This window comes from Diuraphis noxia, unplaced genomic scaffold (assembly GCF_037042655.1).
Source record: "Diuraphis noxia isolate RWA-SAM2 unplaced genomic scaffold, SU_Dnox_SAM2 contig0005, whole genome shotgun sequence".
NCBI classification, from domain to species: Eukaryota; Metazoa; Arthropoda; class Insecta; order Hemiptera; family Aphididae; genus Diuraphis; species Diuraphis noxia.
In genome coordinates, this window is record NW_028301715.1 from 18,471,584 (window position 1) to 18,487,073 (window position 15,490).

At 26.5% G+C, this 15,490-nt stretch overlaps 2 protein-coding genes across 4 annotated transcripts; one reads left to right on the forward strand and one right to left on the reverse strand.

The window, feature by feature from the left end:
* Positions 1–119: 119 nt before the first annotated feature.
* On the reverse strand, positions 120–11,058 carry Atg1 (serine/threonine-protein kinase unc-51-like protein Atg1). 3 transcript variants are annotated; one of them, XM_015510161.2, is made up of 22 exons: positions 10,675–11,058; positions 10,389–10,466; positions 10,093–10,205; positions 9,818–9,910; positions 8,821–8,871; positions 8,717–8,749; positions 8,603–8,639; positions 8,283–8,333; positions 8,095–8,220; positions 6,703–6,776; positions 6,439–6,599; positions 6,171–6,355; positions 6,008–6,083; positions 5,597–5,687; positions 4,724–4,813; positions 4,411–4,516; positions 4,230–4,340; positions 1,747–1,796; positions 1,474–1,678; positions 1,077–1,213; positions 871–1,006; positions 120–798 (listed from the first exon to the last, which is right to left on the reverse strand). In XM_015510161.2, exons 3-22 carry the CDS (start codon positions 10,180–10,182, stop codon positions 710–712), a joined length of 1,992 nt encoding a protein of 663 aa, XP_015365647.2. In that variant the 5' UTR covers positions 10,183–10,205; positions 10,389–10,466; positions 10,675–11,058; the 3' UTR covers positions 120–709. The 3 variants fall into 3 exon arrangements, with proteins under 3 accessions (XP_015365647.2, XP_015365648.2, XP_015365649.2); XM_015510162.2 differs by having other exon boundaries at positions 10,389–10,510; XM_015510163.2 differs by lacking the exon at positions 10,389–10,466.
* Positions 11,059–11,187: 129 nt separating this feature from the next.
* On the forward strand, positions 11,188–14,789 carry Cox10 (Cytochrome c oxidase assembly factor 10). The gene is made up of 9 exons (XM_015510164.2): positions 11,188–11,347; positions 11,478–11,628; positions 11,693–11,903; positions 11,961–12,156; positions 12,539–12,714; positions 12,810–12,992; positions 14,197–14,331; positions 14,407–14,533; positions 14,603–14,789. The coding sequence occupies exons 2-9, from the start codon at positions 11,536–11,538 to the stop codon at positions 14,688–14,690; spliced, it is 1,209 nt and encodes a 402-aa protein (XP_015365650.1). The 5' UTR covers positions 11,188–11,347; positions 11,478–11,535; the 3' UTR covers positions 14,691–14,789.
* The last annotated feature ends 701 nt before the right edge of the window (positions 14,790–15,490 follow it).

The following is a 15,490-nucleotide window of genomic DNA, read 5'->3' on the forward strand; positions in this document are numbered from 1 at the left end:
CATTTCTAATAATTTAATTAGAAGTTGATTAAAAATATAATTTGTGTGCTATGTAGTTTATAAAATATGTGACACAAAATTATTAGGAATGGGGGCATCTAGATATTAACTCTTATAAATATTTTCAAAACACTTAATTTTATTAATTTACTTATTTTAAAGTACAGCCATCTAACTATCTATTTTAAAATGTGATTCAAGTTTTTAAATATTAATACATACATCAGTTATCAGTATATCTAATATACCATATACTCTATACAATTAATTAGTATAATTTCACAAACATGGTAGAATTATAGAATATTACAATAGAGCAAAAAAATGCATAACTTATTATTAGATAGTAAAGATTATTGAACTATAAATCACTGTTTACCAAATATTGGTCAATTAATAGAAATTTGTATTTAACTCAAATATAATTTATCCATGTGATGATAATTTACAAATATATAAATACCTACAAAAAATAATAATTATAAGAATCTTACAAAATGAATAATAATTATAATTATTTATTACATAGAGATAGGATTTTTAAAGTGAATATTATTGTTTCAATGATTTTGTTTAGTTGAAAAATTAAGACAGAACATGTCAAATAACACAATTTTACATATTAATAAAAAAATTAAAGAGAAAAGACTAGAACATTGTGAAGATGAAGAATATAATTAAGCACATTTGTATCATTTATCAGTATTAATTAAGTTGAATTGTTGCCGTTAACTGTATTTGAGTAAACATAACCTTGGTCTTGCAATATAGATAATCTTTTTTCTACCGCATCTCGATCTGTGTGATATAAAACATTAATTGAATTCATTAATACTAACATCATATAAATCATGAAGTATTAATTATTACATTTTATTAATATTTCTTTGTCACTTGGAGAGTTTACTTGCTGTGATAAACTATGCAAGAGTATCTGTGCTGTCTGATAAGATTTAAAATAATCATATGGTGTATTGCCCAATTCTTTTAATGCTGCTTTAGCGCACTAAAATATATTTATTGAGAAAAACAATATCAAATTGTAAATATGACATATGAGATCAGCAATTACTTACGATTTCTACAGCATAATCATATAATAACTTCTCAGCTGTTGTAGTAGATGATGATGTATTGTGTAGCATATTAGGTACATTAATTTGTTTACAGTCATCCAAAACTTTATGAAATGTTTCATTAAGCTGTTGTACCACTAAAACAAAAATTATATTTCTTTAAAACTACCAAAAATAAGTATTGATAACCATGTTTGTGAAAACTTTTAAATATGTTATTTTAAGACTTATAAAAGTTAATTTCTTAAAAATTATTAGTCATTAATTGATATAAATATTAATTTAAAGATTTAAAATGTATTCATAGCAAAATTTTATTTAAATAATATGCATATTATTAAAAAAAAAGGTTTTTTTAATATTTAAAGCAACTATTTTAATATGAATTTGTTCTTACCATTTTTAACATTTGTTGAAGGTTGTAATCGACCAGCTTTGAGTTCCGATGTAGCTATACTTAAGCTAGAGCTAAGTAATTGTAATGCTCTAATTAAAAGCACTAATCGTTCATAACGTGGTCTTTTAGGAGAAGCACATTCAACAATACATTCAACCAATGCTAATACAAAATTAAGTTTCGCTAATGTTTCTATGTGTTCTTTCTAAAATATAAAATAAAAGAAAAATAAAGTATTTTTAATATAATTTATATAATTAGTAATCAGTTTACTTCTAATATTGTTTCTTGTGGTAGTTCTGGAAAAGTTATGTTTCCAAGTTCTAAATAAAAAAAAACGTTTGAAAATAAATAATCATTATATTTTTAATTGTTCTCAACATTATTAATTAAGTATGAACAGAAAAAATATCAAAATTAAAAATGATAATAAAAAGCTTTTTTTATTGTTTATACAATATATACAATCTGTTCCTTTAGGAACAATAAGAATATGTGATAAATGATAATAGTTATGTTACATTGGTTTGATGAAAGGAGTCACCCAGTGGTAACACTACCCTTACTTGTTTATTTATTTATTTTTTATATTAATCATTGATTATTGATTACGATTAACCTAACCTAACCTAAGATGATATTGACACCATTGCTTTTGAGCCTTCTAGGGTTATTTCTAGGAATTTAGAGAGTAGCAAGGTTTGATATTAAAAGAAAGTTTAGAGTGGTAACTTTTGTAAAAGTTATGGACAGTTTTGATTTTTAAATCAATGTGTAATATTAGGTTTGAAATGTAAATTGGAGAATTGGTGATTTTATGATGGATATTATTTTAGATTTTTTTTTTTGGTGTTACCCGAGAGTTATAAGCCATAAGTCCACATTGGCTTAAACAAGGTCTTGTACATTAAGAGTTTAGAGTAAATATAAACAAAATTTAATATTTTACTACTATAAAATTAATATAATTTTAAACTAATATTGAATTTCCAGGAATACAGTCATTCTTAAACATGTCGTGTTTATGCTGTCTTCCACATTGTCTCACACATATCATTACAATTTACACTGTTACAAATCTTGTGATTGTCTAGCCAAATTTTCCTATGGTATGAGAACCAGCCATATAACTACCAGCTTAATATATAAAAAAGAGCTTCAATTTCTAAAATGACTACCCATAAACAATTTTCAATGATAAAATCGATGTTTTCTACTAATATAAGCAAGTCATCCCAACCATCAGTTATTTTATACCAAAGTCTTCACTAATGAGATATCATCAACTCTTTCATAATAGTCACGACAAACAACAACAAATCAGTGGTGGCCAAACAAAATAGGGAGTGGTGACAGGGATGAATTCCCCTATGATATTTTGTTAGATAGGGCTAAATCTAACCTAACATGTTAAATATTTATAATAATGTAAATGACATTTTAATGATCAAATAGGGCATGTTAGAAAACCAAAATCACTCGACCACCACAGCAACAAATAAATGTCTAGATTCTTTAAGGAATTTAAGTCACTAATTAAACCCTCTAGTTACTTTTTTAACCTGTCTAAGTACAACTCTCTTTGGAATTAAAATACAAATTCAAAAGTATGCACAGTAAAAATATATTTAAATCACATGCCTAAGGTCACTAATGGGTGCTTTTAACTCAGTATAATCCATGTGCAAATTATAGGTACAGATTGTGTATATCAAATAAAGAATAAAAACTAATACTAAAAATGGAAGTAAAAAATATATTCAATTTATTTATTCATAAAATGTATAATAATTTTTAGTAAAATCTATAACCTAATATAAACAAGTACTAATGTAAGTTCTCTTTAAGCAGAAGTAAGTATCCTTATTATCAATGTACCTAATATATGCATAAACAATGTTTGTTGTTTCATAGTCAACTAAAAATTGAAATATATCATAAAAATATGCAGTCTACCGTAATAAAATTGAAAGTATAAAAAAAAAAAAAATTATTTTTGTATCTTTTTTTTCAACAACAAAAATCTTGCACCAATTAAATCATTTTCCAAAACACAACATTATCTGACTACCCACGGTCCACCTATTCTCCAACCATAATTGTGATTAGTGTCTTCTTCATCTTCTTGTCTAGTTATAAATGCAGCGTTTAAATCAGTAAGTCGAAAGCGTTCTTTATTATTTTTCCAAGTACCTCTTAACATAATATTCGTCAATTTAAATAATAACACCAGGACCTTAAAAAAGTTGCCTTTTATTGAATAGGCAAACAGGGATGTATCTTCAGAGATTCATTCAGTCACAAATAGTATTTTTGGATCTCCCCGTAAATTGTATTATTTGAACAAGTTGATTGTCCGTAACCCAGAAGTCCACAATCTCCATGATTTCACTGATACTAAATCTACTATTTTTTGACCATTTGTGTCCAAGTAAGTAAAAATGAATTATCATTACGTACTAATAATTGTTAGTTGATTATGTAACAATAACATTGTGTATGCGTATATTAGGTACATGGATAATAAGGATACATACATACTTCTACTAAAAGAAAACTTGCATCAGTTATTTGTTTATATTAGATATAAATTTTATTAAAAATTATATTTTTTATAAACAAATAAATAATTAGGTACAAGTGACATCAGAACATCAATCATATTTTGATTTACTTTCTGGAAGTAATTTATTTTGATATTTTTCACAGATCAGTACCTAGTTTTAGTTTTGAAGATAAATAATATTTATAAGTACCAGGTAAAGTCATAGTGCGGTTATTATTACTGAATGGCAGGCCAACTGTTCCTATTTTTTGGTTTGTATTGAATGTAAATTGTTGTGTGTTCAAAATTGGCGAACTTAGAACTAAAAACCACAGATTATAAATATAAAATTAATAAGAATTTAAATACTTCAAAGTTAGAACATTATTTACCTGATTTTTTTAATGGAGAACTTGTTGGTGTAAAGTTCCATGTATTATAGGTTGGCGTTTCTGATATTCTTCTTCCTGATGGAGGAGTTCCAAGCATAAATTGAACCTTGAATTTTTCAATAAATGAAGGTAAATAAATACTAGTTATTTTATTGTATAATAAATTAAAAACAGCTAATAGCTAAAATATGTGTATTTTTAGACTCAAAATATTATACACATGCTATAATATAGTATATATTCACATTGCCAAAAGGACTAATTTAACCTTAGATAAAGGGTAAAATTATAAAGATAACATAACTATACTTACTGATGGCGGAGATATAGAACTAAAATCTGGCCCACTTCTATTCTTTGAAGTCCTTGGGTTCATTGTAATCGGTTGAGATCTAGGTACAGACTAAAATATTTAAAATTTAATATTATATTGAAAATTTAAAACTGAAAATATTTCACAAAAGTATTCATGTAAGTTATTCAAAATAAATGAATTAAAATTTAGGTAAATATTACAACAATCAATAAATGCAACATGATTTGTATTTAAATGAATACCTAGTGTAGTTGGCAGTATTATATTTTATAAGTTATTACTAACTTACCTAACACATGATTTATATAGGTATTTATAACTTTATTTCAGAATGAACAACAAAAATATAAATTTATATATTATCAATAATTATTTTTTAATATACTTTTTAGTCTAATCAGTATAATATTTAATAAAATAATACAATTGAATCAATTATCTTTTATCATTAAAACTTTAAAAATTGTGTTAAAATTATTATGCTAGTATATTAGTTGATAGTTTAGTAGTCAAGCAATCAATCAAGTTAGTTGTATTTAACATGTACAATATAGTCAGTGGTATAAATAGGCTTATAATATTGATTTAGAATAATAGTATAATCCATAGGAAAGAATCAGAAATATTAATATATACAGTATATAAATTATATATATATAATATATAATATATTTAGTATGTATAAATATATAGTATATATTTTGTAAATGGTTTGAAGACGTTTGTTAAGATTTTAGCCCCCTTCCTTCATTTACATCAGCTTGTAAACCAAATAACAATATATATCTTATCACTGTACTCTAAAAATTTCATCAAAAATGGGTAGACATTTTTTTTTAAATTATTAACAATTATTTAGTCTACACTTACTTTCAATGGAGATCGTGGATTATTGTAATCTTGTTGAGTTTGTATTGAAAGTGTACTTGGTCTTGGTGGGCTAGCACTAATGTCTTTTTCGCTATGCAAAAGAAAGATAAAAACAAAATAACTTAAGAGGTACTAATTTAAAAATAAATAAACTATTAAACTATAGGTATAGTTTTTTTTGTTGATTCATCATTTGATATTTGTTATCATTACAATGTTTGGTAATATGTTAACTTTTATTTTCTGTTTAAATCGATGACACCACAGAGACTGCTTTAGCATTACTTCCACGGTGCAAATAATATGATTACTAGGTGTAGATATTATTACTTGATTCATACATCAGTTTTATTTTTTTTTAATTGCCTCTTTTTGTTCTTAAAAGTAACATAATTCAAATAGATAACTTACTGATGGTATGCAGGTATGTTTGAAGGCACTATTACATATTCATCAGAAAGATCAGGACTGGCAGAATATTGATAACCTAGAATTTTAAATAGAACAATTAATTATTTTAACATAAATAATATAAAACATTAATAATAACAATAGTATTAACTATTAAACTGACCTTGATCAAATACAGATGGTGTTTTGGGGCTGTTAGCAAGTGGAGATGGCATAGTAACTGGTGGAGGTTTCATTTTTAAAAATGAATGATCAAAAAAGGTCTCAAATGATATTCTATCTTTTGGATTTCTCTTTAGAAGACCAAATAATAAGTTTGTTAAATCTGGCGATGTTCCTGGTGGAATTCTACAATTAAAAAAAAAATAATCATAATCATAATCATAAAAATGTGTTAAATTAAATTTTGAAATTCTATTTATCAAATATACTTTGGCATTAGATTGCTAGTTTTTTCATAAATTTGTTTTAATCCTGCAGGCGAATTGGCAAAGAATGGAGCTTTACCAGCTAAACATTGAAATATGATTGTACCCAAACTCCACAAATCTGCTTTAGCATCATACTGTAGTGACATAATTACTTCAGGAGCCTAAATTGTACAAAAATCAAATACAAATTTAAAATGTTGTTTATTTCATTATTATTTATAATCTAGTTGAAGTTTTAAAACAAATCAAACATTATTGATTTACCATGTACATTGGAGAACCACACATAGTAGCTGCCATTACTCCTTCATCCAAGCATCGAGCAAACCCAAAATCAGCTAAGAAAAGGTTTTTACAGATTAATAGCTATACAGTAGGTGCACATAATAGTTTTTAAAATAAACTTTTAATCATTACCAATTTAAATTCTATTTAAATTTTTTAAATGTATTTATTATTTATTTTTGGTACTTGTGTAGTATGCTACTTACTATTGAAAGCTATATAGCAATAAAAAAGTATATGGGTGTTAAATTATACCATTTTTATGAACTAATTAATTAATAATAACAATTAAGCTAAGTTTCTTAATGTCTAAATGTATTTTTGATGATTATTGTTAACTGTTTTAATTTGTTATTTATTGGTATGGTGTGTTTATGTCGCATTAGAAAACTTAAAATAAATTGTCATGTTTTAATGAACCGCCACTATTTGTTTTTGTTGGCGGTCTAATAAATCTGTTATTTAACACAGCAAAATGAAGGACACAACACATATTAAAATAATTCAATATCTAAAAGAGTAATTTACCAGTATAAAAGCTATTCAGAAATAATAGCATTGTATGAATATTAAAATATGTTACTCACATCACAGATAAATTCTTATAGTATTACTAAATGGTACTTGTTTGTTATCACCTCGCCACTTTTGTTTGTTATAGTCCTTCCAGTACATCGCACATTGTATATCCTACACAATAATGCAACCATTTGTGATCTATTTAAGGAAATTAGAAAACTACATTTTATGATTTTTAAGATATTGGATATTAGTACGTTGCTGGCTTTTGTTTTTATATTACCTACTACTGAAAAGTACAAAAAATTATATTGAATACATCAAAATGAATTTTACTGAATTACTTACAGTAGATTCATACAGTGATACTGGAATTAGCTTTTTACAACATAATATAATTAAAGTTAGTGAAGAGTGTGAAAATGGCTATATAATGTTTATTAAGGGATCGCAATGGCCGTATCAGAAAAGAAGTTGCCGGAAGGAAAAAGGATTAATAATTAATAGTTGGCTAACTAATTCTAGACTACCAATATACACAATTGTCCATTTCATACTTTTTTAAAATTTAAAACTATAATTCATTTTTTGAATAAAATAAAATAATATTATATATTGAAATATTTTTTTTATTTATGGAGGGGCGATAAATTTTATATGGTGTACTGGTGGGGCGATAACAAACAAGTACCAATTAAATAAAAACATAACATACAAGAGCAGGTATCATATTTTGCGGTAGATAGCATAATGCATGCTGGTAGGTAGCTTTTAATAGTGGATAACATACTACACAAGCAGGTACTGTATTTTTGATAAAAATAACAAGTAAAACTACTAATTAGTAATCACCAATTTTAAGAGTAATTTGATTAGGTTCCGGGTAACGAGTTTCTCCTGAAAACTTCAATAGGATGTTTTGAGGCTTTAAATCTCTATGAAGTATTCCTTGTTTATTAAATTCATACATTGCCCCAGCTGAAATACAAAATGTTATAATATTTAATTATACTTATGAAAGTAATATAATGATAACTTACCAAGTTGTCTTAAAAATATTTGTATTGTGTCTTCACTTAAGCATCCTTTAACTGGACAATTAAAAAAAAATATATAATATGTATAAAATTGTAAGCTGTTATCCAAAAATCATGTTTTATTATTATTATATTAATAATCAGTGTTCTGAATTATTCTGAAATTTCTATTATTTATTCTATTTAAAATTGTAAAAATAAATATTTATTCATCTAGAAGATGTTTATTGCAAAAAACTTAGAAAATTAATGGTTATTTAAAACTAAGGTTTGTTTATACAAATTAAGTTTTTGACCAAATATTATTAAATTCATAGAAATACCATTCAAATAATCTTGTAAATCACCGCCATTGCAATACTAAAAAAATGCATAACATATTAATTTAAGTTTTTAATATAATAGTTATAAATTAATGTGAATGTTGACATCTATACCTCCATAACCAAATGAAAAGCATCATCGGTATCCTAAAAATATTTTAAATAACAGGAGTTTTAGTTAAATTAATTGAATTTAATATTATTAACATATAACTTACCAGACATTCTAGAAGATGTACAACATTATCGTGTTGAAGAACTGTTAGTTTCTAAAACAAACATTATTAACTATGTATTTATTTTTATTACAAAATATTAAATATTACCACATGTTAATAAACAAAATATAATATTATAGGAATCAGTAATAATTTATATGGTGGAAGATTAAAATAGGGTGTAATTTAAAACATTGAGTGTTTTAAACACAGGACTGAGCTTAGAGCTGTTAAATAAAAAATTAACTAGTTAAAAAATAACTCATGAAAATGTGGAGATAGTAACCAGGTGCATCGTAATAACACAGATAATCACAGATGACAAAGACGACTAAATGATAATGAAAACATATACTAAGAGACGTTTTGTTTGCAAATCTTATACCACCTATTTCCAAACCTCATGTACTCACCAAAACCAGTTTAGGTATGAGATATATAGGACGGTATCTCAACATCTAGTTTTGTATAATTATTTAATTAATGGAAAAAAATAAGGCAGTGGATGCTCAATAAGTAACACAAAAAAAAACCATAATATTTAAATTAAATTTAAACAAAATTTGTTATTTTTAAATTAAATGTCAGAAGTTACCAAAGTCATAAAAGAAATGAAGGTGACACTAGCTAATTTTCTTATGGAGCTTCACCACTGAAACTAATCACATAATTGAAAGAACATTAAGTTAATAAAAAGAGAGCTGTATAAATGAAACATAATTTTATAACTATATGAAACATTTTGGAAAGCAACATATTATCCTTTTTTTTTTTTTTTTTTTATTAACTTAAATAATTATAAAACGTTCCTAGCCTATGGCTATCTACATCTATAGTTAAATGAACATAATTTTTTTTTGGCTATTTTAAAATGATAATTAAATATAAATATAAATAAAATATTATTATCCTTAAAAGTACTATAATATCAAATAAGTAGTGTTTTAAAAACATTTTATAACAATTATTATTAAAAAACAGAAGTGGTAATACTTACCCTCAGAATATCTATTTCTTTCTTTAATAGGCTTTGAGTTTTTGGTATATTTTTCTTCATTATTGTTTTGACAGCTACATCCATATCTGGTTTCTAATTAAAAACAAATGTATAGTATATGAAAATTATATTATAAAAAATTATAAATAATGTTTATGCCAATTAGGTACGATATAATTAAGTGTCTAAACTGTTATGAATATTTGTAGGTACTTTGAATCATTTAAATATTTTATAATTATTTTTTCAACTCTATAATTTGTATAATGACTTACTTTTCTAGAGCGTCCCTTGAAGACAATAGCAAAAGCTCCAAGCCCCAAGCGATTGGCACTGTTATATTCATAATCACCAATAACTTCCATTTTACCTTTTCAACAAATGGTTTCTAAAATAATAATTATTTGGATATTATAATAGATAAATTATTGAAGAAATTGTATGACTAAGTATGGCTCTTAAAAGCCAAGATAAATCTGAATCATTATTCATCACACTTAAAATAATGTTTAATTCGTTAATTATTAGTTTATGTATTAATTCAAATAAATAACCAAACTTAAAAACTTACCACAAATGCGTGGTAAATTTATGTTTTATTTAATGCGTTGGACTGATGGAGTTAGTTATGTGATCTCGGAAAGTTATTCTATAACAGTACAATAACTTTTATAAATGGTGTTGATCTGATACCTAAATGATAATGTATATTTAAATATTAAAAAAAAAAAATAAATCAGATAACATCAAACGTTCTGCATTCTTAAATTCCGAATACGATATTAACCATCATTTTTTAATTGCAATGATAATCATTTATACAATTAATGTTTAATACGGATTTACGGTTCATTTACCACAGCAAATAACAACAGCACTCAGCAGTAATCTATAGTTGAGGCTTAATTCCAAATTCGCACACAATTAAATTTTGATAGATATTATCAGATTTTACATAGTGTGTTACATGGACTTGGTACTTCGTTGACTGCATGACAGAAGTCCAGGGTTTTTGCACAAAGAGCACGTCAGGTCATAATTTAAGAAAAATAATAATTACACTGACAACTTACTGACAAAGTGGCAAGTGACAATAAAAAATAAAAATAGTGACTATTATGGATAAGGGGGCGGGCGAGGGCAGTTGTCCGAAAAATGATAAGGAAGTATTTATTGCCGATTTTCTATATATATAAATATATAAAAAATGTGCAAAAGCTGACTGTAATGTTGAAGTTCAGACTCTGTAGTCTGTAGTCTATGACCAGCAGCAGACTCTGTAGCAAACAGTATGAACCACGGTCTAGGAGATCTTCTAAGACCGTGGTATGAAATTACGAATTGTTATCTGTGACCGTGATTTAAGCTCATTTTCATAAGATTAGTGATTACTGATTAGAATTCTTTTTGAAATACATTAAGACTTAACCAACTCTAGATCGACGTTTGACTCAAACTTATAAGTTATAATTAATTTTGAACATCTGAATATCACAATTTTCACATGCCCAATGGGTTTAGTTTTTTCAGGTATGTTGGTGGTGTGCACTTCATTATTTTTATATCTGACGGTTAGAACTGTTGTTTTGCTGTTTGACATTTATTTTAATCATTATAATATGTTGTTTTGGAGGTCACAGTGTAGAATTTTATTTTACAGACTCATTGAATAAAAATGATTGATCTTTTAAGTCTGTCAGAAGAGTATAAAATACATAATGTATCATATTGTAAGGGCCATTCAACGCGATGGTTTTCAGATCAACAAAAACGCCTATACTTGTTTAACATGTACTTTTATTCAAAGACAGGTAAGTAACCTATATAGTTCATTGTAATCAACCACAAAGTTATTCATTTATTTGACTTAAATAGATTTCGCAAACAACATTGAAACCAAAGTCACTTATTGCTACTAACGTAACAGTTGATAAGCATTTACCCATATCGCCAGACATTAGTTCAGCTGCAATACTAGATGCTGCTATTGAAAAAAATCCCGGTGACAAAGAATGGACAGAAACAAGAATAGATTTAAAAGACTTACATCAACATTATTTAAAACTTTCAAAAAGTCGACTGACAAGTAAAAATATTTATTGCACAATATTATGTTATTAATTAAACTATTTTATTTTATCAGGTTTGGTGGTTGTAACCACAATGGCTGGTTATGCGATGGCACCTGCTCCATTTGACTTAGTAACATTCATGCTTTGCAGTGCTGGTACTGGTATGGTGTCTGGAGCAGCAAATTCTATTAATCAATACCATGAAGTCCCATTTGATGCTCAAATGTCTAGAACTAAAAATCGGGTACTGGTACGAGGTATATTAACGTAAGTAATAATAACTCAAACTAATATAACAGTTTTTATAAGTCCATGTATAAAATATCAATTCAAGTCTATATATAGTGTCCAGAATAACATTTTTAAGTCTCATATACTATATTATGTTTAGATACTAAATTATAACATATAACTATTATAATTGTTGTTAAATCTTAAAAACAGTTTGTATCATTATCAGGTTTATTGTAAATCATTTATTGTGTAATTAATTATTTATCTAATGATAGTTAGTATTATACTTAGATTATAAATAAGAATACAAATCATTAAAAGTATTTGAAGAAGGCAGTCATATTATATATTATATCAAAAACTGATCATTACTCAGTTACTTTTAGTCAGTTATAATTTGATATTAATTTTGTAGACCAATACATGCTCTTACGTTTGCGGCGGTTAGTGGATCATTGGGATTAGTAACTTTATATTATGGTGTAAATCCTGTAACTGCTGCTTTGGGTGCTGCAAATCTGTTTTTATACACATCCATTTATACACCAATGAAACGTCTAAGTATTTTAAATACATGGATTGGTTCTGTAGGTAATTAAATATTGTTTTGAATTTGGTAGTGTTGGTTTATTTGTTGTGTTAATCTTATACACTAATTGTTATATAATTAATTTTTGTATTTTTAGTTGGTGCGATTCCACCCTTAATGGGATGGGCAGGTTGCACAGGCGGTGTGATAGACTCTGGCGGTTTATTACTTGCCGGTCTTCTTTATGCATGGCAATTTCCACATTTTAATGCACTTTCTTGGAATCTTAGGCCAGATTACTCAAGAGCTGGTTACAGAATGATGTCTGTTACTAATCCAGGTTCAAATCAATCAATATATTTTCCTTAAAATCAATAAGAAAAGCATAAAATTTAAATGTACAGCATTATTCCTTGACATCTCCTGAGCCTTTCGTTGGGTTTAGCATGACGGTCTATAGTACAAATTTAAAAAGTTCTTACCCCCTTATTTTCTTTTAATTAAATCCTATTTGACAAATTTGCACTTTTATCGTCTACCTAAACACTAGATTCCTCAGGTAAGTGACATTCCTCCTACTTTTACTCGTTTTTCTCTCATGAAAATCCTGATAACTTATTTGTTTTTAGCATATCTAGGTACATATGCTAATGACACACTAATAACGACTTATCGTGAAAACTACGATACAGCCAGTGATTTGATTCAAAACCATTTAAATATTATACGCTTGTGTGCAAACAGGTGGAAAATCAAAATAAACAAATCTAAATCTGTTCAAGTAACTTTTTTACTTAGAAATTTGGATTTACCAACTGTTATAACCAAACAATTCCAATGGCAAATTAAGTTAAATATCAAGGTTTAACTCTAGATAAATCTAAATATTACCTGAAGCCCACAATTGAAACTTAAGCATAAAACTGTTAACTCTAACTTCACCTCCTGAGACCACTTTTGAAATTCAAACTCACCCTATCCATTAAACTTACCATATACAAATCATTAATTCAACCAGTTTGGACATAACATACAGTTGTGTTCAGTTATGGGGTCCTGCAAAGCCATCCAAAACCAAAACGTTTCAGTTGTCGACTAGTAACATCTTCTATTTGTTATTTCATATGCAATAATCTTCAAAAATACCTATAAATTCTTACTCTTGGTAAATATTCTAATTTTTTTTAAATTTAAATTAAATTTTATACTGATTTGAACACCCACAGTAATACATTAAACAAACAACTATCCTCCATTTCAATACCCTGTAATGTATGTACAACATTCAAAAGACTGTGGCCTCTAGAGTCTAGACTCATGAAGATAAAAAAATTAAAACAATAGTGCCTAAAAGGCGTTTGATCTGGTGATAATGCTGAGTGCTTGTTCATAAATACAAAATATAAATAAGTTCATAATTAAATTTATGATTTTTCGTATTTATTCATTATACTAATTATGAATTGCTAATCATTTTTTAATAAAATAAATATATTTAAATGTGATTAATGTTTATGTATGTATTTTTTCTTGTGTTAATTAAGGTTTATGTAGGAGAACAGCATTGCGCTACACTATTGGAATTTTTGGTTTGTGTTGTGCCGCACCATTATGTGAGTTGACCAACATTTATTTTTCAATTGCTGTTTCTCCATTAAATGCTTATTTTGTGTACTTAGGTATGTATATTTTGTTTGTATCAAGAAAATTCAATTTTTACAAATATATTAATGCATATAATTTTTTTTTGACAGCATGGAAATTTCATCAAAATTCTGACAGCAAGACTTCACGTAACTTATTTAGATTTTCACTTATACATTTACCAGCTTTGATGGTATTATTATTTGTCAATAAACATGGTTTGTGGTCAGGAAACAGGTACATCATATCTAAAAAAAAAAATGTAGTATTGTAAATCAATATGAAATTAAATTTTAAATTTTACAGCAAACCTAAAGAAAATAGTGAAGTAATCACAGTTAACAAGGATGAAAAAATCATTAGTTCAATTTTTAAAAAAGCTGAAACATTATAATTTAAATATTATTCAAATGTACTTTAGTTTCTTCATTGTTACTAATTATTTAATTTCCGTTTTGATGTTAAATAAACAGAAATGAGCTATTTTGTTGAATTTTATGTAGTTTTTAATTCTAAATATATAAATAATTTCTTCATGTTTTTCTTCTAGAGAATGAAAGTTGTTATACTATTCAATGATTTGAAACATAATTGTGATATAAATTAAATATTTTTTAATATAGCCATTGTAGAACCATAATACCCCAATCATTTGGGGTTACATGTATGAGTTGCTAGACCAGTGAGTGAACGATATTGGTATGGTTGGACAACATCATTGTATACATGTTGCTGGATGTCAATAGACTAAAACTATTGTTGGAATTATTTAATAAATTCTTCATACGATTCAGGGCTAGGAATCATACCACATAAATGCATTGTTCTTCAGCCTACGCTGGACTGTATTCAACTTCTGAACATCCCTTAAATATGAGTTTTTGAAGTTATTATCTAATTCGTTAAGGAACCTCTTAGAATGTACATTTTTTAATACTTCCAAGAACTCTGACATGACATAGTTCATAGTTTGGTGGAACTTAAAAAAATGATAGGTTACTACCATATACACAGTTGCCCCTGGTATTATGTTGGGCAGCATGTTAGGTGTAGGTGGCAAAAAGTTGGAAGGTAATGTCGCCAGTATAGAAGTGGGGAATATGGCCTACCATATTGGGTTTTAGTTTAATAATTTTAGTTAATTTAAAAATATTTTTAAAAAATGACATACAATTATTTTATTATACGAAGATT